Below are 25,438 nucleotides of genomic sequence, written 5' to 3' on the forward strand. Positions count from 1 at the left end.
CACATACACACGTGCACACACTGCCAGTGGCGCTTAAAGAATGGCGGTATAAACGGTATCAGTCTAACGGAGATTGTGGAACTGTGGACGCCATAAACTGCAACATATTGGTTTGTCCCCAATTCTTGCTACCGCCGGCACGCCGACGCCCTTGGAAAGTCAAGGACCAGCTCCGGGAGGAAACTTCTGTATCAGCAGCTTTTGCAACACTCACAACATAGAAGGACATTTTTCTCCATTCGTGTAACGTGCTTCGGTGCGAGCTTAGCCGACGGGCCAAACACCACGTGGCGAAGTGGCGCAGCTCAAGCACTCTCCTGAAATTGTGGCTCTATGGCAGCGTGGTGGCCTTGGCATGTGCCCCGAGCACCACGTCGATGCCAAAGCTTAAACCGGTAGCTCCTAACGAGTTCCTAACGCGGTTGTCTACTGGCTGCCAGAACGCGTAGTACGCGTCGAATAATAATCGAAACTGAGATCAGGTTCGCGGGCGATGCCTTACGATTATTGTGGTTTGTGGGGTAAAATTAACTATCATTTTCCGTTACACAGTATTCATGGCTAGTTCTATCATGGCTTATTGGAACAGTGGATAGTGGATCCTTTGGATTTTAAAGTATGTACAGCAATTGTGACGGTCGCCACCCGGCGAGCAAGTCGCGCGCATCCGTTCCGTTCCAACTATCGCAGTTAAGCAATTGCAGCTTCGTTAAAAATCTTATCAACTTTCTAATTAAACTTTCCAAAACACACGGCCACTGACACGGGTTTGTGGGGCCTTATTTTTAGGGATAGCAAGAAGCCATCAATGTTGCCAGCAGCAGAACGTTGCTCAAATAAATACATGGTTCGGTTTGTACATGGCACTCGTCAGACTCGGGGGTCACCGAGGGCTGGTAATGTTGATGCAGGGGCTTCCTGACTAGATGAAACACTGGTGAGCGGGCAGGTTGGTTGTACAAAAAGTGTCCCTGCTTCCTAGGCCAGTCGCTGGTGGAGCGCCGTCTTGTGGACGAGAAAGATCTTGCCCTCGGTGTCGAGGTAGACCTGCGTGGCACCGGGTGGTGGTGGACCGCCTGCCAGCGTCACCCCACCCACCGGTCGCTACACGAGCAGGGGACGTCCAGCCTGGCCCTGGCCAGCCTGGTTGTTGTTGCTGTTGGCACCATTAACCCTTGCGCCGCTGCTTCGCGTGGTGACCGTCGCCGTTGGCCGCCGTGTCGAGATGGTCAGCGAGGTGGTAAGGGTTCGCATCGAGCTGCTACTGTGCTGGTTCCGCAAATTGCGCGTACCGTTCGATATCGTCCCGCAGCGGTTCCGGTTCGAGCGGTCATCCTCGCTGGCACAGCAGATCGGTGACGACAGCAGCCAACGGAATGGTGGCAAACGTCTGCAACGAATCGAATGCCGGGCTGTTAGAAGATGCATAAAGATAAAGGGGTCCGCTCCGCTTACTTTAGCGTCCGAACGAAGTGCGTCGAGAAGAGACAGTAGATGAGCGGATTGGCGGCCGAGTTGAGTGGCGCCAGGCTCTGGATGAAGGTGGCGATCGCGATGTTGGTTTGTGTCTTGGGAATCTGCTCGAATACCTGCAGCAGATCGAACACGATGTAGGGCGACCAGCAGAGCACGAACACGATCACGATCACGATCGTCATCTTGACCGTTTTCACCTTGGCCCGGGGAATGATGCCACGTGAGCTGGCCCGACGGCTCGCCAGCTCCGCGCAGCCACCGTTCGACCGGATGGTTCGATCTGTGGGGAAAGGGAAAGCAGAATATTCAAACTGTTGGACAATGGCAACTTTAAATTATGGCTTTATTCGTTTTATGCACCACATGGAACTGTCCTGCGAGACATTTGACTGTATCAGATAAGCAATTTGTATTTTTAATAATTATTATACGCTCGATTATCATTCATCAACATTTGATGTATTTTCAGAATGCGAAATGCGGATGGTTGAAAATTAAATTGAAAAATCGTGACGCAGGTTGATGGATCAACAAGGCTCGAATGTCGTAACTGTTTGGCCGTTGTTTCGCTGAACGCCCCGTGCGATCGTATAATGATTTTTAAAAGTGTAACCAAATTGATGGCTTATCGAAATGATTGCTTTTTACGGCCTCGCTCTGTGACGGGGCATCCGGGGCTCACGGATAACTGTAAAAGCGCAACAAACAAAGCATAAAGCAAAACCGTAAGCAAACCGTAAATAGAAGCGGATCGGCGATTGGTGCCAATCATAATTGAATTTACACTGAAATTCGATTACCGAGCGGCCATCGTGTTCCGTTGGGTAGCCCACCGTATACTCACGTTTATTGCCATTGACACCGCTGCCAGCCATCGGGGGGGCACCGCGGGGCCCCTGGATGCCACCGGCAGCAGTGGCGCCAGCGGTGGCCGTTGGTGCCGTCGGTCCGAGCATCGAGCCCTTGCTCCAGATGGTGCGAATGATAATGACGTAGCAGGCCGAGATGATGAACGCCGGAATGACGAACAGCGAGGCTGCCACCCAGCACATGTACACCTGCCACCGGAATGCATTTCCCAGGTCGATCCAGCACTGCAGCTGGTCTGCTCACGTGGGTGACGAACGAAAAGGAAAAAATGCAACATTTAATGGAAAACCCGTGGCGCTATCGGGGATCGGCCGGGGTCCTTACCCTGTATGACACGCTCTTCGTACAGGTAGAACATCGGTGATGAGAAAACGGCACTGAAGCCCCAGGCAGCGGCCACGAGCCTCCGGGCACGCTTCCCTGCGCGCAGCGCGGTGGAGGCGCCCGGTCAGCCGTAACACGTCCCGATGGAGGCGCCCGGTGGGAGTTGTGATTTGCACGAAACCAGGTCGGCACCGGCCGCGGTAGTGGGCATGTAAATAGAGATCCCGCAGAATGTATCTCGTTGGTTTCTGGTTTTTATACGCCCCGCTTTCGCCGAGCCGAGAGACAACTTACAGCAGCCGGAAAAGTTCATCGGGTGCGTGATGGCGTCGTACCGGTCGATGCTGAGCGCCACCAGCACGTACGTCGAAGCGTACGTAACCCACACCTGGATGAAGCGTATCAGCTTGCAGGCGATGTTGCCGGCCAGCCACGAGATCGTTATCCGCTGCACGATGTCCGTCAGAACGCTTAACAGGCCCACGCTGAGATCTGCGGACGGGACACGTGAATAATTTACTATTTCTTTGGGCCCAACAACTGCGTGCCGGCGTTCGACTAGCAAAGTCCCCGGAGAGAATAAGTTACTATTTAAAATGCAAAATTACGAATAAAGTAATAAGGTATTTGTTTCTTGAGCGGTTCCTTAACTTGGAGGGCAAATGTAGAATTACAGAGTGTTTCATTCACGTACACTTTTTCATTTGGTTATACAAAAAGGCTGAATATTTTTCAATAGTTGACCATTTATTTGAAAGTTTAACTCCATTTTTTTGTGCAAAGCAATGTTGGTAAAATATTTACCGCGATTGGTTTGGCAGTAGCTCATTCGGTGGCCCTATTTTTGAGTACATTTTCGATTGAATCTGGTCCTATTTCGTCAATAGCAACTTGAATTTGGGTCTTAAGGTTGTCAATAGCTGCTGGTATGTTCGCATAAGATAAATTTTGATTGTGGCTGTCACTGTATGACACGTAGCGTCCTGTTGAAACCAAATGGCGTCCAAGTTGTCAGCTTCAATTTCGCTGAAGAACCAATCAGCCAAAATCCGCCCCAAACAGTCACTCGTTGTGGGTGCATTGGCCTCTCTTGCATGATTAACATAGCATATACATTAACATAACATTAACATTGGCCTCTCTATTAACATAGCCATATAGGTGGAAATGATCTTTGACGAAATGTGCTTTTGACGAATGATTTGGATATAAATTTTATTTTCATTATATTTTATACATAAATATCATGAATGAACCTTTCCAAAAAATGTTCAACCATTGAAAAATATTCAGCCGTTTTATTTAAAACCAAATGAAAAAGTGCATCGTTAATGAAACAGCCTGTAGGTCAACTACTAACGACGCGGAAAATGCATAACTTTCACGGTGGTTTGCGTAGTTCAAGGTTACCATTTCACGGCACACAAATTCAACGTCCACCTCTTACGGAAAGCGCCCCTTGTGCCTACCCCGGACACGTTTGCACAAACTTTCGGACCCCCAAAACGTACCACTTACCTGCAATGGCGAGCTGTTTGATGAAAAAGTTCATTCGCGATTTGCGGTTTTTGTTGAGAAACAGCGTCACCAGCACGGCCGTGTTGCCAAGCACGATCACTACGAATAGTATCCATAATACTGCAAACTGTTCAGTCTGAAAAGGAGCCAGAGCAAGGTTGGTTTTATATTTATCGTTTTAATGTTGAGCACTTTTGACGAAATAAAACGCAAAAAACTTCACACCACAAGGGCACACCGGTTCGGTGCAGAAATTAGGTTCTTTTTTTTGCCGAATACCGCAGTACATTAACCTTCGCCCCGGGGGGCGCACATATGAGCGACTTCAAAGTGGCCAAACCCGTCAACGCCGAATCGACCCGTTGGTTTTTTTCTCGTTTCATTTCGGGACGTCGGGACTCCGGAATCCAACCGGAAACCTAATGACCCACCCGAGAGTGCTCAACGAAATCGGAGCGATCGGGCTCGTGGCGTGCCGGGAAATGACTCCATTTCGGAGCTGCGGCCAGACATTGCGACTGCCGACTGGTGCAAATGAGCAACCTGTTCGAAGCGGACGTCTCCGGTTTGACTGGGATCATCATTATGCACTGCTCCGGTCTCGGGCCGGCCGTCCGGTGTCGTGCTCGTCGCCTTCGAGAGCATCAATTACCGGTGGCGGCAAATGGTGGCGACCACTTGGCAGGCAGCGACCACTTAAGGACCGAAGCTTGTCTGAAGTGTGGCAGTCTTCGGATTTTGGCCATTCTCGACACGGGCACGCTCCTTGTTTTGTTTTAAGGAATTCTTCGTCGCGCTTCTTCGCCAAGACGGAGCTGAATGGGGCTGGGAAAATTCGGAGCAACTTCGACGACTTCGTAAACAAGTACCGAAACGATGCTGTATTTAGTGGACCACTTAAAGTGAGATCTGAACCACAACTTATGATTACATTCCATGCACTTCTATTTGCAGGCAACTTCAATGGCAACGTGTGGTCTATCCATTATGATCGCACTAATCGAATCACGTTCTATTGCACGATGCATTAATTTTACCACCCGAGGACAGGGACTTCCGGTGGCAGCAAAGGGGAGGGGGGTTCGTGCAATAAACACCGTGCCATAAATCGGTTCCAGCTAACGAAGTTACTCACCTCATTGAGCACGGAACCCATCAAATGCCTTGTGGATTGATTTGATTGTTGCCGCCACACAGTTCCACTCGGCTCCGGCCCGGCTCGGTCGGGTCGGGGTTTAAAGTAATCATTATTATAATGAGTCTCCGGGTGATGGTGTTGAGTAGTTTTTCAACTAAATTTGGTTCGCAGGGCACTCGGCGCTGGCACACACTATTCACGGCGGTGATTGTTTTGCGCGCAATTTGCTTCGCGATCTCGAGAGGATCTGCTTTGCTCGAAAAGGTCGGCTTTATTTAGCCTGGGGCGGGGTACGAGCGAATGTCCCGGTAGCCGACCGACGGCGATGGCGCGGTCAGTACGTCAAATGAGGCGTCTCATTTTGATTGATTTTGTGTGGCCCGCGTGGTGATGCAATCTGCAAACACGATTTGTGGTGCCGATTGAGTTGGGCAAATAGGGCGTTAAGCGATACACCATTTAATGAAATCTCGGTGCGGTGCGGAATGACTGAATTTCTGACTGAACACGGTTTCAATTACGCTTTTATGCTGTAGGCAAGCGTTATCAGTTCGATATCGAATGACCACAAACTAAAAAATAAACACATTGTCTTGTAAAATTAAGCCTCCGCTTCAAATTTAATTGTTAAATACTGGGGTCTTCAATATGTTTTGCATTTCAACGATAGAGGGCGTTGGTAGTAGCCTAAATAAATTTTGTTACGTTGGTACACTCTTCATATGAACGTATGTAAAGTTTCATTTGAATCTGCCTCTTCATTACCCACTACGTAATCAAATATTGTGCAGTGATTTAATTTTAAGTTTTGGGAGACATAAGAAAATTTATGAACGAATGTTGAAAGTATATAAGGACTCTTAGCCTTCAATTATTACAGTAAAAGGTTAGGTTGCTAAATTTAAACTTGGTCTTACAACCCTGGAAGATGAAGGATGTCCAAAAAACAGCAACAACACCGGAAATCGTAGAAAAAATACAGGATCTCGTATTGGAAAAGCGTCAAGTGACTGAAAGAGATTTAGTGCAAGGCCTAGGCATCTCATTGGTCAGCGTAAGCAATATTGTGACTGAAGTATTGGATATTTGAAAGCTGTGTGCACAATGGGGCACAATGAAACTTTCTCGGCAACATTAAGAGCTTTTTCGAAAGGATAAATTGGATTTCGTACGCCGACTCACCACTATGGATGGAACTTGGGTCTCTCACCATGGTCCTGAATCGAAACAAGAAGCTAAAGTGCCATGTGAACCTGATTCTTCCGGTTCGAAACGAGTTCGTGTCCAGAAATCGCCCAAAAAGGTGTTAGCATCAGTTTTTTGGGATGCGAATGGAATTTTGTAAGCTGATTACTTGCAAACAGGTAAAACAATAAATCCCGATTATTATTGTAACCTTTTAGACCAACTGAAAGAGAAAATTCGTCAAAAAAGACCCGGTTATCCTCGAAGAAAAAAAACTCCTGCACCGTTTCACATTGTTGGAACATCCACCGGATTTACCAGAATTGGGCCGTAGTGACTTCCTTCTGTTTTTAGAACAAACGTGTGTAGAAAACGTGTTTCATCAAATGATGAGACCATAAAAACATAAAAAGAAGAACGTAGTGAAGAATAAAGTGAACCGATTGAAATTCAACCATGAAATTCAAACCATAAAATTCTGTTTTTGTAAGCAAAGCACAAAACTTATTCAACAGACTAGTCTAATTCAATTTTTAAATTAAACAAAAACATACTTAGACTTAATGCTTTACGTAATCCGGCTCTACTTGGAGACTTATTTATTCCATCTCAACCTTTCGTGTTTCTCTGTTAACTTTCTCTCATCCGACCAACCGCGATCGCATCGCAGATTACTGGTGCCACCGGTGATTCGATTCTATCGTGGCGTCCTCTCCGGTGGTCCTGGCTGGACCGCGTTTCAATCAGACTCTCTAATGCTACGGCAACGTAAATATTCCATGGAGCCATGTTTGCCCAGCGCGAAGCGTAGTTTCCAACACAAAACTCTACTTAGTGTTCCATTAGTCACCGGCGCGACACTTGTCGCCGATCTCGCACCGAACACACACCGCACCGGTTGCAAATCGGATCGGAATGCTTGTTACTTCATGTTCACCTTTCTCCCCTATCAGTGGCAGCATATCGAATACGGGTAGCGACTCCGGACGGCTGCCACCGGGTCTGGTGAGGGCCGATGTGCTAAGCATATTTAGCCACATCGGGTGACACCTTGCGCCGGGCGCGGGCTGTGACGGCCGGTCGAGTCGCCCATAAAAGGGTACTTCGCATTCTCATAAATAATTAATCGAATCAAAATACCTGATCGTTGCACTGGGCGCGGACGATTCACGTTGACCGCCTGCCGTGCGCGGCTTCCACCCTTAAGGCATGGTCTGACAAGGTTTCAAGTACGCCTTCCCCGAAGAAACCCCCTTTTCGGTGACCGGCAACTTTAGCCGGTCACTTCGGCTGAAGAATCGACTCCATTCTTCTTCAGAACCAACGCCCTGGGCTGGGCTTCACGCCAACGTCCTGGGCAGTTGATTACACAAAGTTTTTGTCAATTAATTGGCAAAACAATTAGACAATTTAACGACCGACCTGGCCAACCGGGCGTTAGGCGGGCTGGGGCTCACGCAACTGGCGGTGATCCACGTGGTTCGCGTAACCGTTGCCACGAGCCGTGCCACGAGCCAACCGAGCTGGCCGCCGACCGGCACCAATTAGGGAAGATTCGACAGAATTTACAAATGTCAGTTTGACACGAATTGCACCACGCGAGCCACCACCTGCCCCCCTGGCTACCTGTCACCGGCGGCGGCAGCGGACAGCCGGACAGTTTTGGCGTTGGACACGGCGCCTTTACATAACCGCACCGGGCGGAGGGGTGATCGTCTACCGGCCCGTTAGAAACATGAAGGGAACACTCGTTTCGGAAAACAAGGAATTTGGAATCGTCTTTTTACCCCGTTTCGGTGCAACTGCATGACGTTTGAAGGACTCCCTGGCCGGGCCCTGAGTGCCTGACCATAAGCACCGAAACAAAACGGAGCCATACGGAGGACCGGACCCGTATGCTGCTGTTTAAGGTGTCCGCTCCAATAAAATGCTGCGATCGGCAAACAATGTAGCCACGTGCCCGATGCTGATGATGATGATGATGGTGAAAGAGCACCGGCGCAAAGGCTGACAGTAGTAGGTCGCTGGATAATTTATATTTGGACTTCGGTGACACCAATAAGGACCTCTCGGCCTGACTGACGGGCTCAGGGGTGGGTTCTCCGACCGTCGCTTCGCGGAGATCCTCGCCGATTAGCTTCCCTTACCTGCCGATGTCCGCCCGAAATGTCCTAATTCTGTCCACCACCCGCGGACTCCGTGACACAATCAATTTTATGCGCACCCAGCAATAAGCCGACAACATGTTTTTGCTCTTTACCGGGCCACCGTTATCTCCCAGGGCGGGCAATTGCAGGGGCCGCCCGAATGGGAGGCTACATAAATAAAGATTGTTTGCCCGTTTGCCCATTGCTTTCGGGTCTCGTTTGACGCCCATAAATCAAACCGATTCCAATCGGAAGCGATAATTTCATCAACTTGCTACGTCGCGCTAGGCTGGCTACGTGCCGGGAGTCTAATAAGAGTCCACCCGGCACAACGCACCGCTTATCCCACAGGAACACTACCGGCCGGATACTGGCTGCGTTGCAGGGCAAACATTCCTTGACCCACATTCTGGGCCGGGTTCGGTTCCCCCTCAATTTGGTAGTCCCGCAGGCGAAACGGAGCAAACGAGTGTTTCCGGGAATCGCTTGTTGCTCTATTATTGGGCTCCATCATTGGGCTGGTGGCTGACTTCCGGTTATCCCGACGACGGTGCCGTAGCCGTGCCGTTTATTAACTTATAGCGATACTCGCAATTTCATTTGCAGCCAGCCAGGTCCGTGGAAGGACCGAAAATGTTGGGCACTGCCCGAATTCGGAGTAGTTGTAGTTTATTGGTGCGGGATGCGGGATAAAATTCAGACCTGCGACGTGTGGGTATTGTGCTGACGTATCCGGAAAAGCGGTTGGCATAGGGAAAGCCGTCGAAAACCACTTTCATCAGGGTGACCTGGATACGGGGGTTGGGGAAAAAATTCCACAATGGAACTTCAGATAGCCCGAGATGTGGTCTTGTTGACTGGACTCGGTTGCATATCTACCGAGTTCATTTTCCACCACTTGTCGATGTATTTTTGGAACCAAACGATAGAAAGGAATGCCTGTCAGCGTTTCTAAACTGAACCCTCGGTGCTACATGGTTTGAACACTAACGTGCAACACTACTCAAGTGAGCCACCGTCATCGAATCATCAATTCCGTATACTTAATATTATAGCCAAAACGTATTCCGAATGCAATTAAATTTTATGTGGTTAGTAAACTCAGGACCACAGTGACAGCTTGTCACTCATCAAAATCGCTAATTTTTTTGCATTTAATTTATATCGATTTCTGGCACCGCTGCCAAAAGACAAATATTGTAGAAAACAAAAAAAGGTCTTACCAAAAAGATTGACGACTAAAAACCTAGTTCTTGCATGAAAGACTTACGCGATTGGGCGCACCCGGCTTCGGTATATTTTTCTGACCACACGAGCAGCCGAGTGGCAGTGAATCGGGTCGATTTCCCCGCAATTTTTCACATGCCAACTTAAGACACTCCCGGTTTCGTCACGCCTTGTTGAAGGCTAGTTGGTGGCGCCACCATCAATGACGGCACGGCCTTTACCGTCGCTCCGCGTTTAGGCTTTTGGCCTAAATCGGCTTGGGGAAACGGAACCGGAAATTCCCGTAACTACGACCCATTTGTCACCGAGGTCGATACGGGAGGTACACCCGGCACGGCCCGGCCCGCCTGCCGAACCCTGCCGGGAAGTATGAAAATGGGGAATTGGTTTTGGCCCGCAGCCCCACAGTTTCGGCTTACGGGGCCGATGTGCGTGAAGTTAGGCGATACGGTCTGGTGCCTACCGAAGAGAGGCTGAGCCGGATAGTGTTAGAGGAAGGTCCCGTGACCAGGGAAGGAGATCCTGGATACCGGAAACCTTCAGTGTGACAAAAACTACGCGGAGAAGAGAAGAAAAACATCTTCCCGAATGTCGCGTAACGCCCAACAGGACACCCCCCGTAATGGTTGCCTCGCGCAGGAAACTGGGACACGCACTTGTGCCTGGCGCGCCTTGTGGAGCGGCCAAGGAACAGTAAATAAATGACTTATGTTACGTAGATACCCTTCGGGTGAAAACGACCAAACCGGGGCGAAAATAAATTCATTCCCCCGGGCAAGGGGGCAAACAACAGGAGCAAAGAAGGACGAAAAAAAAAACACTGGAACGGAAGCAGTAAGAAAGATAGAATAGCGCGCCCCGGCATCAATGCCTTATAAATACAATCATAAGTTTAATGTCGCCTTTTCAATCTGACTCGCAAATGCTGGGGGGGGCCCATCGTGGCACTTCGCCACGGCAACCGTTTGACGTCTGACGAGAGGCGTCGAAGAAAGGCGGAAACGGAAGTAGGTCAGCCACGTGGGGATTCTGGCAGCTTCCGAGGGCAAGCTCCACGGAAGGACGCTGCGGATAGCCAACCCCCCGAAAGCGCATTCGGTAGCGAACTGCGGCGCAAAACTTATAACGAGGGGCCTATCGCGCGATGGTCCCGCTCTCCGGTGGCCTGCGATTGGATTAGTTTTTGGGCAGGGAGCGCCATTTTTATTTCTCTGCCCTTCCTGCTGCTAGTGGACGGTGCGATAAGCCGTAAATTTTATTGCCAAATACTTTTGCGCTTCGCCGACAGCGAACTGGTCGGAACGTATTTTGATGGCCCGTTCTCAAAAAGCTGCGAGGGAAATGCGTCCGAGACGGAACTAAACGTGGTGTGGCGTTGTTTCGTTCCGAAGTGTAATGAAGCAACAAATCAATGGACGCAGAGCGCTGCTTCGCAGAAGGAAATAGAGTTATCGTTAGCGCACGCAGTACGGGAGTGGCATTGGCTTAATCCTTTCGCACGATTGCGTACATTTCTCACCTTAATGTACCATCACCGGATTGAACCATCGGATGGAGAAAATAATTAATAGCCCTCGAGAAAATGGCTTCATCATTCGTTCGAACTCAATCGCTTCCCCGTCCAAAAACCCGTTCCGCGCGCCGATAGGTGTTGAGGTGAAATTCCACGAAATGGATCCCACTTTGCACGGTTTCACAACTTTGCTTATCGTGGCTCCGGGTTTGTCCGGGAGCAGCTAAGGCTATCACTGTTGCAGTTGCCCAGCACACCATTCCTTGCGGAGCAGCTCCAGGAAACATCAGCTCCCACGGTGCAGCTGTCAATAGCCCTGCAACCTGCGGCACTCGAGTGGTGTAGATTTATGATGCTCGATTCCAGCATCGAGAGAAAGAGAGAGAGATTTAGCCAAACGGTAGGGCATTCGTACCCGTCATCGGCATCGCGCATCACGGCAGTAAGTTATGACAAATTGATTGACTACACGTTTCAAATAAGGACAGGTTGCCGGTTGTTGTCGGCCAGCCGGCCCGGGGCTGGCTTTTCCACTGGCCAACCCTGGCCATCAGCGCCGTTATGGTGTGGCGGCTGTGATCGGATGGGGGCTAGGAGGAACGGCACGTCCCCCCCCGGTCGGGGCTCACGCTTTTTGGGGTCGGTTCGGTCGTGGCAAACCATTCCGCACCATACGTGGTGGCAGCAAATGGTAGCGGTTCTCCCATTAGGAAACCGATATCTCGGCTTTGTCAGATGGTGGGTTTCGGATTGGTAAGTCACCGGAAGCGAATTAGAGACTTTTCTTCGCAAATATTTCACACGTTACAGGAACGTTGGAAAGCATGATTTAAAATATGTTTTTATCTCCTTGGGGATCCTTTCGTACATTCTGTCAAATAAGTACCGAGAATTTGTGATCTTATAGAAAATGCTTTATTCGATTTATTATTATTTTGTGGCATTAGATTGCTACACATGTCAGTGATTTATGGTGAAAATTTTGGCTATTTTTAATGCTCAGTTAATGTTTTACAGCTGTTTTGCTTGAACGTGTTTTGTCTTATCGGCGATTTCTGTCTTCTCCTAAATTTATTGACCAATTTGAAGCGCTAATTTGAGTTTTGGAAACAAGAAAAAGCCACAGGGAGCAGATTTGGTCAATAAGGTAGCTTTGGCATCATTAGCTGGTAGTTTTTGGCCAAACATTTGCACACAAGCAACGATCTAAAACTTCGTATGCACGTGGTCTGTTCAAAAAAGTTCACGACTTTTGGGTTTTGTTTTTGGTTTTCGCGTTTGTGGTGGATTGCTTCGCGAGAATTGCGCATAACTTGCAGGAAATATTCTTTCTTAACCATTCTATCCTTTGGCAACAACTCATGATTCACCACGACCCTGCAATTGAAGAAAACTTTAAGCAAAACTGTTCGCAATAGACCAAACTTGGCATTTTGACGTTCACATCTTCTCGGTCATCTGAAAAAATTTTGAACCAACGTGATAAGTGCTGCTTTTGGTCTTCTTAGCTTCATCATAAGCCGTAGTGAACATTTCGATTGCATCCGAGCTCTTAATTTCGTTTTGTACACAAAATTTGATAAAGATTCCTTGCCATCCATTTTTTGGAATAGTAAAAAATCCCCGATGAGCCAAGACACGCGCACAAAAAAACAGTTGTCAAAAATTGTCCGATTATTTAAAATGGCCGAACTTTTCACCATAACTCACTGACATGTGTAGCAATCTAACGCCACAGTAAATATTGGTGAATAAATGAAGTCTTTTTGTTTTATTTACAATTTCCGGGTACATCATTGCCAGAATGTATGAATATCAATCATCGGTAAGGCCTACTTTTAGGCGCATTACACTTGTTCTGAATCTGTGTTCTAAACTTGTTCTTAATTGAAGTTGCATACATCTAGGCGCACCGTTTTTTCATGTTGTAGTCCCGTTCAAGACAAGTTAATACACATTTTTGTGATCCTGTTTTAAGACATGTAGCCTACTAATTGAATTCCTTCCACGGTACTAATGTTCATCAGGCGAATGTAGGCAACTTTTCAACGCGTAGCCACTGCTTTTCAAACCGCACCGATCGGGCGTTGCAACAGCAGCAAACTTGCTTGTTAGAGGCCAGAGGGAAGCAGCACGACTCAGCGTTCGATGGCGAGTGGCGTTCGATTAGGACATGGGGACCCCCAAGGGACCCCGAACCACGCTTGGGCCCGGGCGTGCGCTCGGTCGGACTTTTTATTGAGTTATTATGCGATAATCAGCTTGATTTACTTGTAATCCACGGGGTGTTGCACTTAATGTAGCGATTATGTATCACCCAGCACGAACCCGCACGTGTGTGTACGGTACGCTGCGAACACGTTCCAATGTCAAGTACGGCACGACGGCAGCGTAACGGAATCGATACGTTGCCTGTCACCCCCTCCGCCGGGGCATCGACGAACGGATGAAAACTAGAAAAACTCGTTCGACCCAAGAACGGGTGCAACGGTGTTCGAAACTTGTTGAATGCTGCCGAAGAATTTCCTTTTTTTTCTTCTCGCTGCACAAAAAAAAGTACCGAAGCACGGCCACACAGACGTGGCCGTATGTAACAAATAAAAACCGGGAGAGAAAGACATCATTGCGAGGACACTAAGCAGCAGCAGCAGCAGCAGCAGTAACGATTGATGCGCAGCGAAAAACAGCATATCACCCGCGCAATCGTTTCCGGGCGTCCCTTCCGGTAGGAGGAATTGTTCGGAAAAACTAGTACAACAAAGCATCCGGGCCACGTCTTTAAGAAATGATGGAAAGATACGGGCTACGTCGGTTGCGATGGCGGTGTCTGGAAGCGCATGAACGAGCGCAAGAGGTCATTTAATTTAATGGCATCCTAAATAAAGGCTCTATCTAAACGAATTATCGCACGGCTGCTGCTGGCCAGCATGTGTCTTCAGCGTTCGTGTCCCTGAAAGGCACACAAGATGCGGGATACAGTGTTTTGGCGAGACCGTAAGACCACACACCGGTGGCGGTGGTGGTGGTGCTGGTGGGAATAACAAAGAAGCCCGGTCCGTCTCCGTCCGGTTGTCCGGCGCGAAACGGATGCGTCTAATTTCTTGCTTATTGAAGCGCAAAATGAATACTTTCCCAGACAGATCGGTCCCAGGATAACGCACAGGGTAACCAGGGATCGCCACGTGTGCGCTGCTGCTGCTGGCCACAGGACCCAGGGCTTTGGGGCACGTGATTTCGATTACTGAAACATTGTCTCAGCAGAGCTCCACTAGCTTGGCTTCCCTGCCTTTTGGCCTCACTTTAAGCGGCCAGAATCTATGGTATGCACTCTTTTAAAGCGCTACTACGTAAATACAATTTCGCTCAGGGTCCTGTCCCAACTCCAACCACAATTTAATGGGCCATTCAGAGGAATAAAACGCCCAACGCGCAACATGGCTTAAGGCACCCCCTCAATCCAGTCCAGGATAACTATCGCCCGGCTGGTGGAAAGTGAAAATTATGCTCCACCCGCTGCCACGCAGGATCTTCGGTTTTGCGTGAAGCCTTTGCCGAAAAGTCGGCACCCATTCATCCGCAGACAATGGTGTAATTAGTGCGAGAGATCGTTCGAATTTACACCAACAGCATCCCGAGCACGGTACGGTAAAGTTTCGTCCGTACAACATCGTTACGGCTTCAGCCCGTGCTCATGTTACAGTCTGCCGGCGATTCCATCTTCAACCGAGCAAACGTCTTCGTCAGCGTCGCCGTTAAACGATGCCGAGCATGGCACGAGCAACCAAGTTTACCTACTGATTATCGTTATTCACTCCTTACCGTACCGAGTTGGCCGAGGATGCGAAGGCAATAATTCCTGCTTCCTGACCAAGCTGGATGCTTAGCTCAGCAGCTCAGAGCTGCCACACATATGGGGACCGTGTGTGGAGTGCCAACGCTAATGGCTTAGAGAGCGGGTCAAATCCGTTCATCTTCGAAGGCAAGCGAGCGAGTCAAGTACCGAACTCAAGTGTCCCGAATCCCTCTGGGCGTCGGATGATGACCATAATTATCATTTTTGTGTCCGTCGGCTCTCGGTTGCGCTGTGGTGTGATCCAGTGATTAATCAGTCTAAATAGTCTGTGCGAATGTAAACCAACATTTACCGCAAGTGTTTGTTTGCTTTCACAACCCAAATGCACTTCATATAATGTAGAACGAAAGATCTAAGGAAAACGGTCGATTGCAAATGGCCAGTATTTTAGCCGACATAATTGCACCATTCGGCATTCAGGAGTGCAGTCCGGTGTATGATTCACAATTTATGTCACCACATCTGAATGCCGCCGTTTAAGCACGCCAGTCCCCTAACCGGTCCACCTTACATGACGCGGGTTAAAGAGCGGCAGAAATTATGGCACTTTTGGCTTTAATTAATGCCGGCGCGATAAATCGGAAAAACCGTCGTCAACGCAACCAGGCGCTACTACGGCCAATTTTCTAGGCGGCATGTTCTGGGTTATTCGCCAGCAAAAGGGTGCTGGCCCTTCGGGGCTGATCTTCTGTTTCAGAGGATCAACAGATCCACCCGTCACGCGATCATCGCAAGCCGGCGTATGATGGAAGCGAGCTGGCTTGAACCGTGCCTACGATTAAACAAATCGATTTACGGCCACTAAATAATACTTAAACACTAGCCAGCCAGCCTGCCAGTGGCCGGTATCGCGCCTCGGCCATTACGCCAAATAATCGCGCATCGCGTGCCGGCGAAAGGACGGCCCCCGTTTCGCCATTAGTGGGCCGTACGGGCAAGGGTTATTGATAGGCCCACGACGAAGTCCCGCACGATAAAAAGCGGGTGCCCATCGGTGCGCTTCTAAGCTGGCAGCTTTATGGTCCTTATTTACGGCACGGCCATTGCGGTGGGAGAAAATGCAAAAAAAAAACAGACGTACGGACGGACGGACCTATCTACTTGAATCGGCAACGCTCTGCGCGATCCTCGGGGCAACGTTCAATCTCTCAACAGGCATCGCGGTTTGAAGTTCGATTGGTGGCAAATATTCGATTCAACCGATGCTCTTTATGGCCGCGTGCCGCTTTCGACAGCCGCGTGCCCTTTTTGCGGAGGATCCACCGAACCGATGGGCGATGTGTTAATTTATTCTATTGCCAGTTTGGCCAACAAAGGCTCTGGCTAAAGGCTTCGTGTTCAATTAACAACCTTTAAAAAAAACAGGGAAGATAATTCCTAGAACACAAGTTTTACGATCACCCGAGCTCCCCGATTCCCGCGAGATAGTCAAATAAATCTATAAACTGGTCAATTTATTGCTGCGCCCAGTCGCTATTAGCATATCCCGTGGCGTTGGCAAAGATCAGCCCGGCAAATTGCTGCCCATAAAGCTGACCGTAAATTAGCAACATGCGTGCGAAGAAAGTCAATCTCTGTGTCTTCTACTTTTGAAAAAATTCATCACAAGGACTTTCGGAGTGACGCATGCGGTGTGTCCTCCAATAGCTGGCTTATGGGTTCGTTTGACCCACAAAGTGGCAAAAGTTTCCAGAAGTAACAGGAGACCAAGCATTCAAAACAAACGTAACGACCCAATCCAGCTTGTCGAGGCCGGAACATCGTCGATCGAAAAACAAAATTGACGAGTCTTCGATGAGCACAAATAAAACGGGAGAACTGTGGCGATCACATTAACCTTTCGCCGCTACCGGTTTCACTAATTAAGGGGCTTTCGTAAGTGTCCGACCGGCGGCAGCAGCAGCATTTACATACACTGCACGGCACTCGGATAGGTCAAACAATTTTAATCAAGACATTCGGAGACCTTCGCCAGTGCCGTTATCGCAATAACGTAAACAGATGGCCGGGCAGCATCATCACCATCATCATTCGACGTAAGCGTGTCAACCGGTCGTCACTGAAGTCCTCGACAAATCGGTCCACCAAAACTATTATCAACCATCGTCGGATCGGACCGGTGTCGAAGAATGCTATTGCTTCCAGTTGGTCACAGAAACATCCCGAGATCCTGACTTCGAGCCGGACGCTTCATTGGTGGAATCGCATCGGAAAAACAGCAATCCAACCACGGGAATTCGATTAAAATCGAAACCCGAACGCCGGGGGCCGCCCGACGATGAATTCAATTATCTGCACCCAGCAATTACAGTCGGTCCTCTCTCGATCTCTCTCTCTCTCCTTCGTTGTCTCTCTGTCTGTTCAATTCCACTTCGAGCAACGTTAATCCATCTTTCGCTTTCGCGACTCGGCAGCGTTCATTTGTATCGAATCGAATACTAATTATGTGACGTTGAACCATAAAGTGAGCTCCCTGCAGTTGGACTGCAAATTCAATTACCATTTGCGTGCAACGTGGATTCTTAATGTCAATTAAGCACGGATGGAATCCGCAATTTCGTCCGCCACTCGGCTGGTCGTCGCGGGAACCTACCATTAGTAGCATTTAGCATAAGCATTAACATAAACTGCGCGCCATCGTTCTTCGCTTTGACCACCGCTTTTTGCTGGGTCATGTTCGGTTTAAATGCACCACAATTGCATTCGGTCGGTCGGTCGGTCGGTCGGTCAGGAGCACACCGAAAACATAATAAATGCTGTGCAGGTTCCCACTGTGCAGGCCGCTGGGAGGAATCTTAATTCGTCCCGAGCCGGCTCTCGAGCACACGGAATTAGTATTTCTGGTGCCAGAGGAAAGTGGCCGCGTTAAAGTGTTGCTTCCGAAGCAACCGTCGTATGATTTACGATTGCCAGTAGCACCCGGACCGTGCCCCCGGAGCTGGTCTTAATTTTTGCACTCGGTCTGCCGGCCCCTTGTTACGTACGCCACATCGCCAACGCTTTCTAATCCGAACCATCATGATCAATGCTTCTTGTCTGGCCCGGGGGGAGGACGATGGAATGCACTCGCGTCTAAGGTCACGGCAGGGCGCGCACATAAATCAAGATGCTCGAAAAACGATACGTGCGCTCGCGGCGTGCTTTAAGCGTCCAGCAGAAGGTTTGTCCCACATTTGAATCGAAGCGAAACCGAAGCCATGCATTGTGGCCCCGTGCACCTATCATCTGTCAAATCCTGCCCGCTTATCGATGGTTCCCAGAGAAATTCGATTCGCTGTTCGGATGAGCGCCATTTCTTTATTTCGCATTCGCATATTTTAATGCCACTCACAGAGCGTGGATCCTTTTCGCCTCGCCCGCCTGGTGCGGAGTGTCCTTTTTTCCTTGCGGTAGGTCATTGGCACAAATGATGATGGCTTGTGGCGGCCCGCTGTGCAACAGCTTGGCTTTTTGGACCGTTGCCCAGCGAATGAATTTTTTTTTCGGTTTGCCCGAAACACCCTTTTTACGGCGAGTTGTGTTTGTGTCTCAATGTGTGGCCACGCTGCTGGTGAACTGGTTTGTGAATCAATTTCGATGATTTATGCCATACAACGGGCAATTTCGCCTCTTCATTAGTCGCCATATTAACAGTTATAAATAGTTAATTTCCATTACACGTTCAATTGCCCGCCACATGGGGCCAGATACCGCACTTTTTGTCGCACCATTTTCCCGCAGAAACTCCCCAGAGAAAGCGGGTTCCATCGCGGGTCCGGTAAACTGGTTAGCTAAGGGCAGCCGTTGACGCGTGGCTTGAGCCGTTGAGCGTGTGAGAATGCACCAAAAATTAAATCACCAGCACCAGGTGGCCAACTAGCGATCGGTTGGCCCGCGAGGTGTTGGCCGAGCAAATGTGACACTAATTCTTCGCATCCGATCACGGTGCCCGTGGCATTAAGGATGCAGTGAGCAATCTTTAATAAAAACTGCAAACAAGTCCCACTGCGTGCCAGTATATGCCCCATTCGTAAGAAAAACGGATGCGAGCAATGTTTCCATCGACCCGGATTGACACCGGAGTTTGCAACGCAAGGCGCTCGTTCCGTTGCTGTGTGAATCGACTGAGCAAAAAGTGGAATACCCGATGCCATTATCCGTCGATCGTTTCGCGTCGATCGATTGGTGATTTTCGGCGATGCGTTTGTTGGCCTTTGGCGTTGACGTCTTTGGTGCAGCGCGAGCCCGAAATTGTATCGCTTTTGGCGCCTTCGTTTTATCCGCTTATCCGAGTTTCGATGCCACGAACCGTAGTAATCTTGGCACCGAAAGGGCTCGCAAATTGAATCCCGCCCTACGGCTGGGGCACGAAGAAAAGAAAATGTACTCGATTGTACGGAGAGGCCAGTTGTTTCGGGCTAGCACCCCGGGGGATTAGGAAACAATTTCACACCAAACAAATTTGGCGATACCTCTGGGCCGTGGGCACCGAGCCAACCAATATGCCCGAAATGTATTCAATGTCTCCCACGGACGGGCTAGAATTGGGCTGTTCATAATTTAGTTTCTGGTGCTGCCCGTGGCAGCCACCGAACGCAGCAGGGATCCACGTCTTCCGGAAGCTCAAGGAAGACGCCCCTTCAGAAAAGCCGAAGATGAGCTTTGAACCCGGGGGGTTGAAACAATTTGAGGCGCTGAAACGACGGTGACCGGAAGAAGTTCCGGGCGAAAATTCGCCAACCATTTGCAGCGTCACGAATGCCATCGCCAGAGGACAGCCATTTATTTGGTTCTCGCGCGCTGGTTCATGTTCACGGCTTCATACATTTTCCGAGGGTTTTTTTTCCCTTCGTTCTGTTCCTTCTCATACGGTGTCTAACCGCCATTTGTGCGTTCTGCCCACCCCAGAGAACGGAAATGGATAAGATAACACTTCCACGGCGCGGACTAGTGACTGTGTGGCGGCCGTAGCCTGTTTAACTCTTTCCCGAAGCTCACTTCCGGCCATCCTTTTCTTCCCCTTTGCCGAACGGACGGGCACCAATAAGACGGGCATCGGTTCACTCCTTGCTATTGGCGTTTATTTTTATTCCACGCTCCAGTTGGCCCATTGGGCCGGGCTCTTTTCATAGCGCCCGCCAGACAGTTGTCGCCGTTTCTTTAACTTTATTTGGCTCTATTTTTAGAAAAAATCACCCGGAGGACTCTCTGGCGAACAAAAAGTTCCCGCAGGATGGGGCACACACCGAGCGCGTGGATGGCTCTCGGTTTCGCGTCAAATTGGTTTTAAATCCCCTACGGCCCACGGTTCACGTGTGCCAAGAAGCTCGGAAAGATATCGCACTCATTAATGCTGCAATGCTGCTGCGGAGCATTGCAGCCGGGGCACCTTTGGTGGGCCACAGCGGGAGTCCTGGCCCGAGCGTGCTAATGAATGGATGATGATGATGGTAGCGACAGCGACATTAAAGACAGCTACAAAAAGTGGCAGAAGTTAGTGAGAAGTAGCTGCTATTAAGTGCAACGTTCGGGGAACGTTTTTCTCCCGTCGGAAGACGGAAGATATTTTTTGCACGTTGTACTAATTGAAAGTGGCCGGCGTTCTAGAGGCCACAAAAACACGCTACTTTAAAGGGAGTAATGTTTCGACCATTTGCGCGCTGACACTCGGCTCTCAAAGGATGTCGCAAGGCGTGTCAATATTGGTCCAGATGCCAGAGTTGGATGAGTTCAGAACAGTGAGCTAATAAACTGTGATCCATTTAGTTTAAAGAAAAAAAACGTTTATAGTTAGTTATAGTTAGTTTTGCTTTACTTACAACGCGCTCCAATAATACCGACAGATCGCTCTTTAATAGAGGCTTCTGCTCGTGATAGCAAATGGCCACCAACTAAAACCGACACCCGGTGACACAAGTGTCGACCACCATTACCGTGTCCGCCAGACTAGGATTGCTCAGATCTCAGTTCTAAGCGACCGGCAGCCTGATTCAGGATGCGCGGTCAACCATGAATACCGGTTCGCTTCGACTAACGAACGAAAGACGCTGCGCGGATGTGTTGATCAGAAAAGTTCGTCCACGTTGTCGGCACTCACCTCACGCTCGGTTGTCACCATCGAAAGGACATTCCAGGACGCGGCGGTTTCGCCGAGCTCGAGTTAAAGTAGTGAATCAACGCGCCCGGTATGGGGCACGAGTCGATAAAAATCACATCAACCGGTCTAGACGGTGGTGGCGATAAATTTGCTGCCCGTTTCTTTACGAGCCCTGCCAGCCAGCCAGCCAGCCGGTGGTGGCTTCTCGGGTTTCGGGCTTCTCAGCTGGCCTGGCGGGCGAGACCGGCAATGGAATCAATTATTTGCCACCGAACACGGAAACATGCAAACGATGCCACCAGCACCACCCAGCATCCGGTATCCGGTTCCGGTAAGTTTTGCATTTTTCATTCCCATTTACGACATGTTTCCAATTGATACCCACGGCAGCCGCAAGCAGACCGACCGTTGTTCACGTGCACCTTGAAATCGATCCCGTCGATAGCCTTTATTGAAAAGTTACCGATTGGATGTGCTGCGCTCTCTGGCGGCCGGGGACAGAATGCGATCCCTCCGGAAACCACTTACCTCATAGAAATAAAAGCTGTTGATTTCCTGCTCCATTCCTTCGACCGAGTCGGACGTTCCGTTCGACATGTTGCCAACCACCAGCTCGGTCCGCTCCAGGTGCTGTCGGGAGAAAGAGTTCAGCGTTGGAAAGTTTGTTGGAAACATGAATTAAAAATCCTGGAAACCCATGGGGCGATATTAAATCCTGGAAAGGACGGTCGAGAACCTTGTTTTTGGTTCACACACCCCAGGCAACGGTTTTAATATTTCTCCCGCAGGAACTTTGCTTGTCCAAAAACAAAATGCCCCATTTCCTGTTCCACGCCCATCAGCGACATCGAATATCGAAATGTTCCAACGAGTGGCACACTTTTGGTCCATTTCACATTGCGTACTTACTTGCTTCAAGTCAGCACCGAGCTCGCCGGTCCCGTTCAGCGACATCCACTTCAGGCCAATGTCTTCGATATTGCTGCCCTCCGGGAACGGACCATTCCGCTGGCCGGCGGATGTCAACGAATCCTTAACGTCGCCCGGTTCGGGATCCTCGTCCATCGCCGGTTTCGTAGCGCCGCTGGCCACCGGTTTCATTCCTTATTCAACGCGCACTGCGATGGACCGACCGATCGTGGTCGTGAGTTTCTTGTCGTCTTTTTTGCACCACTGGCCGTTTTCACCCAATATTGTGCTTCCCGGTAGTTTGGTTCATTTCAATCGATGTGTTTTTCCACAGTTTCACGCGTCACTGGAACGGATTTGCAGTGATTTTCACTGAGACCCAAAACAGGGCGAAACGGTCAAACGTTGCAGCAATTTGGCCGGATCATCGCTGGACCATCGTCCTCGTCGCCGTCACCACCGGCTGCAATTGCACTGGTCGCTGGCCTCGCTGCTGTATCGTCGTCACCTGTTGCGGCGGAGGCCATCGTTTCAGCTCCGCCGCCCACCGCACGGGAAAATCCGCCCGGGAAGACGATTGTTTCGATTTCGATTTGCACTCAACTCAAGGGGCCGGGCGCCAGGGCATGATTGTTTCACATAAACGACACATTAGCTTCAGCGCACAGTTTCGAGCGGTTTCAGGAGTCGCCACAAAAGCGTTCGATTTAATGTGCTTACGAGCAGTTGGAAGTATAATCTGAAAAACCAAATTGGTAAACAGACGAAACGCGAACCATATTGAAATTTGATTACGTCTTTTTCTTCTTACTAACGTTGATGATAAGTTGTACATAATTATCGTATGAATACCAGAGAATTACTTGGGGTATCACTTGGAGAGCCCATTAGTCGAATTACAATTCCTTCGAACCCCTGGCGACCCAACATTTGCATTTCAGAGCACCTTAGCGCCTTCAAATCCCCTGATCCATCATGTGTGCTACGTTTTTCCACCGACACGCTGTGAATTCTATTTGCCTCAACGAAGGAGAACGACGAGATGACATATCGCTAACGTCAGTTCAGACGGCTAGATCGATTTCGGGTTTTTTCTTACGCAGCCGAAGCAAGCTCTGGGAAAGATTGATCGAATGTCACTTTCGAGTGGCATCAATAATACACCGAAAATACGGGAGCAAAAAATAACCAAAGTGTAAAACACCACGAGGAGCAGAAAGTCCTCGCCGAGCAGGCTCTTGACAATCGCGACAAACACGACGTAAGCAGGTTGCCAGAGTAATTACCGGTTCGGAATCAATGTGCGGGATTAGCACAGAATCCAGATTTCTCTTTATAGCGACCGTAAATTTTAACGACCCATAAAACGGACCAGCTTCAAGCTCCCGTGTTCAGCGATGGCTCCTGAGACCGAAAGTGCAGTTCACTTGTTGGCTGCCGGCACGTGAAGTGCTTGGAATGATTAGTAGCCACCGGTAGCGGTAAGTGACCGTACACAACGTTAACGAGAGAATGGGATTAAGAGCTGCCCCGTAACGGTTTGTAAACAAATGATTTCAAATATTATGGCTCATTATAGTAAGTAGCTAATTACTTAATGTCCCCTCTGGAGATCTTACTTTAAATCCATTGTGCTGGTATATTTGGCATTTCAAGCAACATAGCAGATAATTAATTTTTACAATCATTTACTATCGCTACAGCTGCGGCCGAGAGTGTTGAGTTATGTCAATCCGTGGCCCGATATTGAAATATTGACTCCGATGGGATCGCTCGTAAACCTCTCGGGCCCCCCGGCAGACTGGTCGTTAAGATGGAATTAATTTTGGGAGACATCCCATAAACATCTCGTAAAACATCGCTCCGATAGATGATCAATTTAATTTCATTTTCCGAAAAGTAACAAATTGATTCCCCACATTCCAGCGTGGGACCGGAGGCGAAAAAGAACATTCGGGAACCTGTTTGCCGGTTTTAGAGTGTCGGGCAGGCAACAACCGACAGCTGGTCCAGCTGGTCCGCCGTCTAAACCAGACTTGCCGCCGGAACTCAATAGATCTCCGGCTTCGCTCCATTCATCTGTCAACGGGCAATTAATCACGCAGTCGCTACACAGAAGCCGTGACACGTAGTTCCGGAGGAAACGGAACTCGGTTCAAACAAAAGGTCAGGTGACTGACGACCCCCGGACTGACGAGCTGTGTGGCAAAGCTGTCGATCGATTGTCGGTTTCGGTAACGGCGTTTCCGTCACACAGGCCGTCAATCTCGCGTAATTTTTCGAACCAAATCCGGAAGCTGTGAGTGGCCGAGTGAGCGCAGGAAACGGTGATGTTCGTGACCCCCAAGGGTCGTGGTGGGGCAGGAAATGGTCACGAACTTTGCCGTCGCCGTGCCGAGCATAAACCGGAAATCGGCGTGCCGGCCGGCCGGCCGGCCGGCCGGCCGGTGAAGTGGGGCACCGTTTACATAATTCGTACATTAATTTAATGCTGTCTTCGATCTCGGCACGCCTCTCGTGGCGCTAACGGCGCAAGGCCCCCTCTGCCGAGGGCGGGTTAACTGAATAAATCTTTACGACACTTGAGCCGCACGACCTCCGGATCGTTCGTGTACGTTGCTTCTTGCGCCATCACCTCACGGCATCTTCGGTGTCCCGGGTGTTGTGAAGCGCAGCGAGAAAAACAATCGTAAAAATGAAACAAATTCATCAACCATAAAATCGGCAACATAAGAAGGAAACCGAATACGAGCGCGGCCCATATATGGGCGCGGGCCGCGCTTTTTTGGGCGGACGTGGGCCAACTTTTGGCCATATGGCCCCCGCGAAGAAGCTGATTGGAAGAAATCCCCCCTACCCGTGTAAACACGGTCCCTCCCGCCCGGGTGCCGCTTCGCGAAGGAATGCCAAAATCTACGATCGCAACCAACTCTCTGCTTTCTCGCCGTCTCTCTCCCTCTCCGCACGCCAATAAAGCAATTATCGTCACCTTCATGATCTTGACACTCATCGCACGAAAAAAAAAAACTCGCCATGGCCAGCCAAAGGGCTATCGGGTTTTGCGGTGCGAAAAGAATTCCGATTGTCCGTCGGTTTTCGCGCTCGCACCACAAACCCGGAACCTGTCACGGGAACCACTTATTGGTGGAATTTTTGGGAGGCTCAGAGAAAGAGAGAGAGAGAGAGAGAGAGAGAGAGAGAG

The 25,438-nt window shown here is 49.6% G+C and overlaps 1 protein-coding gene across 1 annotated transcript; it reads right to left on the minus strand.

The window, feature by feature from the left end:
• Positions 1-1,057: 1,057 nt before the first annotated feature.
• LOC131212557 (cardioacceleratory peptide receptor-like) lies at positions 1,058-22,428 on the minus strand. Its single transcript, XM_058206465.1, has 8 exons — positions 22,237-22,428; positions 21,856-21,957; positions 4,189-4,324; positions 2,965-3,162; positions 2,671-2,766; positions 2,321-2,581; positions 1,456-1,756; positions 1,058-1,390 (listed from the first exon to the last, which is right to left on the minus strand). Exons 1-8 carry the CDS (start codon positions 22,426-22,428, stop codon positions 1,105-1,107), a joined length of 1,572 nt encoding a protein of 523 aa, XP_058062448.1. The 3' UTR covers positions 1,058-1,104.
• Positions 22,429-25,438: the final 3,010 nt, after the last annotated feature.

The sequence above is a fragment of the Anopheles bellator genome, chromosome 2, assembly GCF_943735745.2.
Source record: "Anopheles bellator chromosome 2, idAnoBellAS_SP24_06.2, whole genome shotgun sequence".
Lineage (NCBI taxonomy): Eukaryota > Metazoa > Arthropoda > Insecta > Diptera > Culicidae > Anopheles > Anopheles bellator.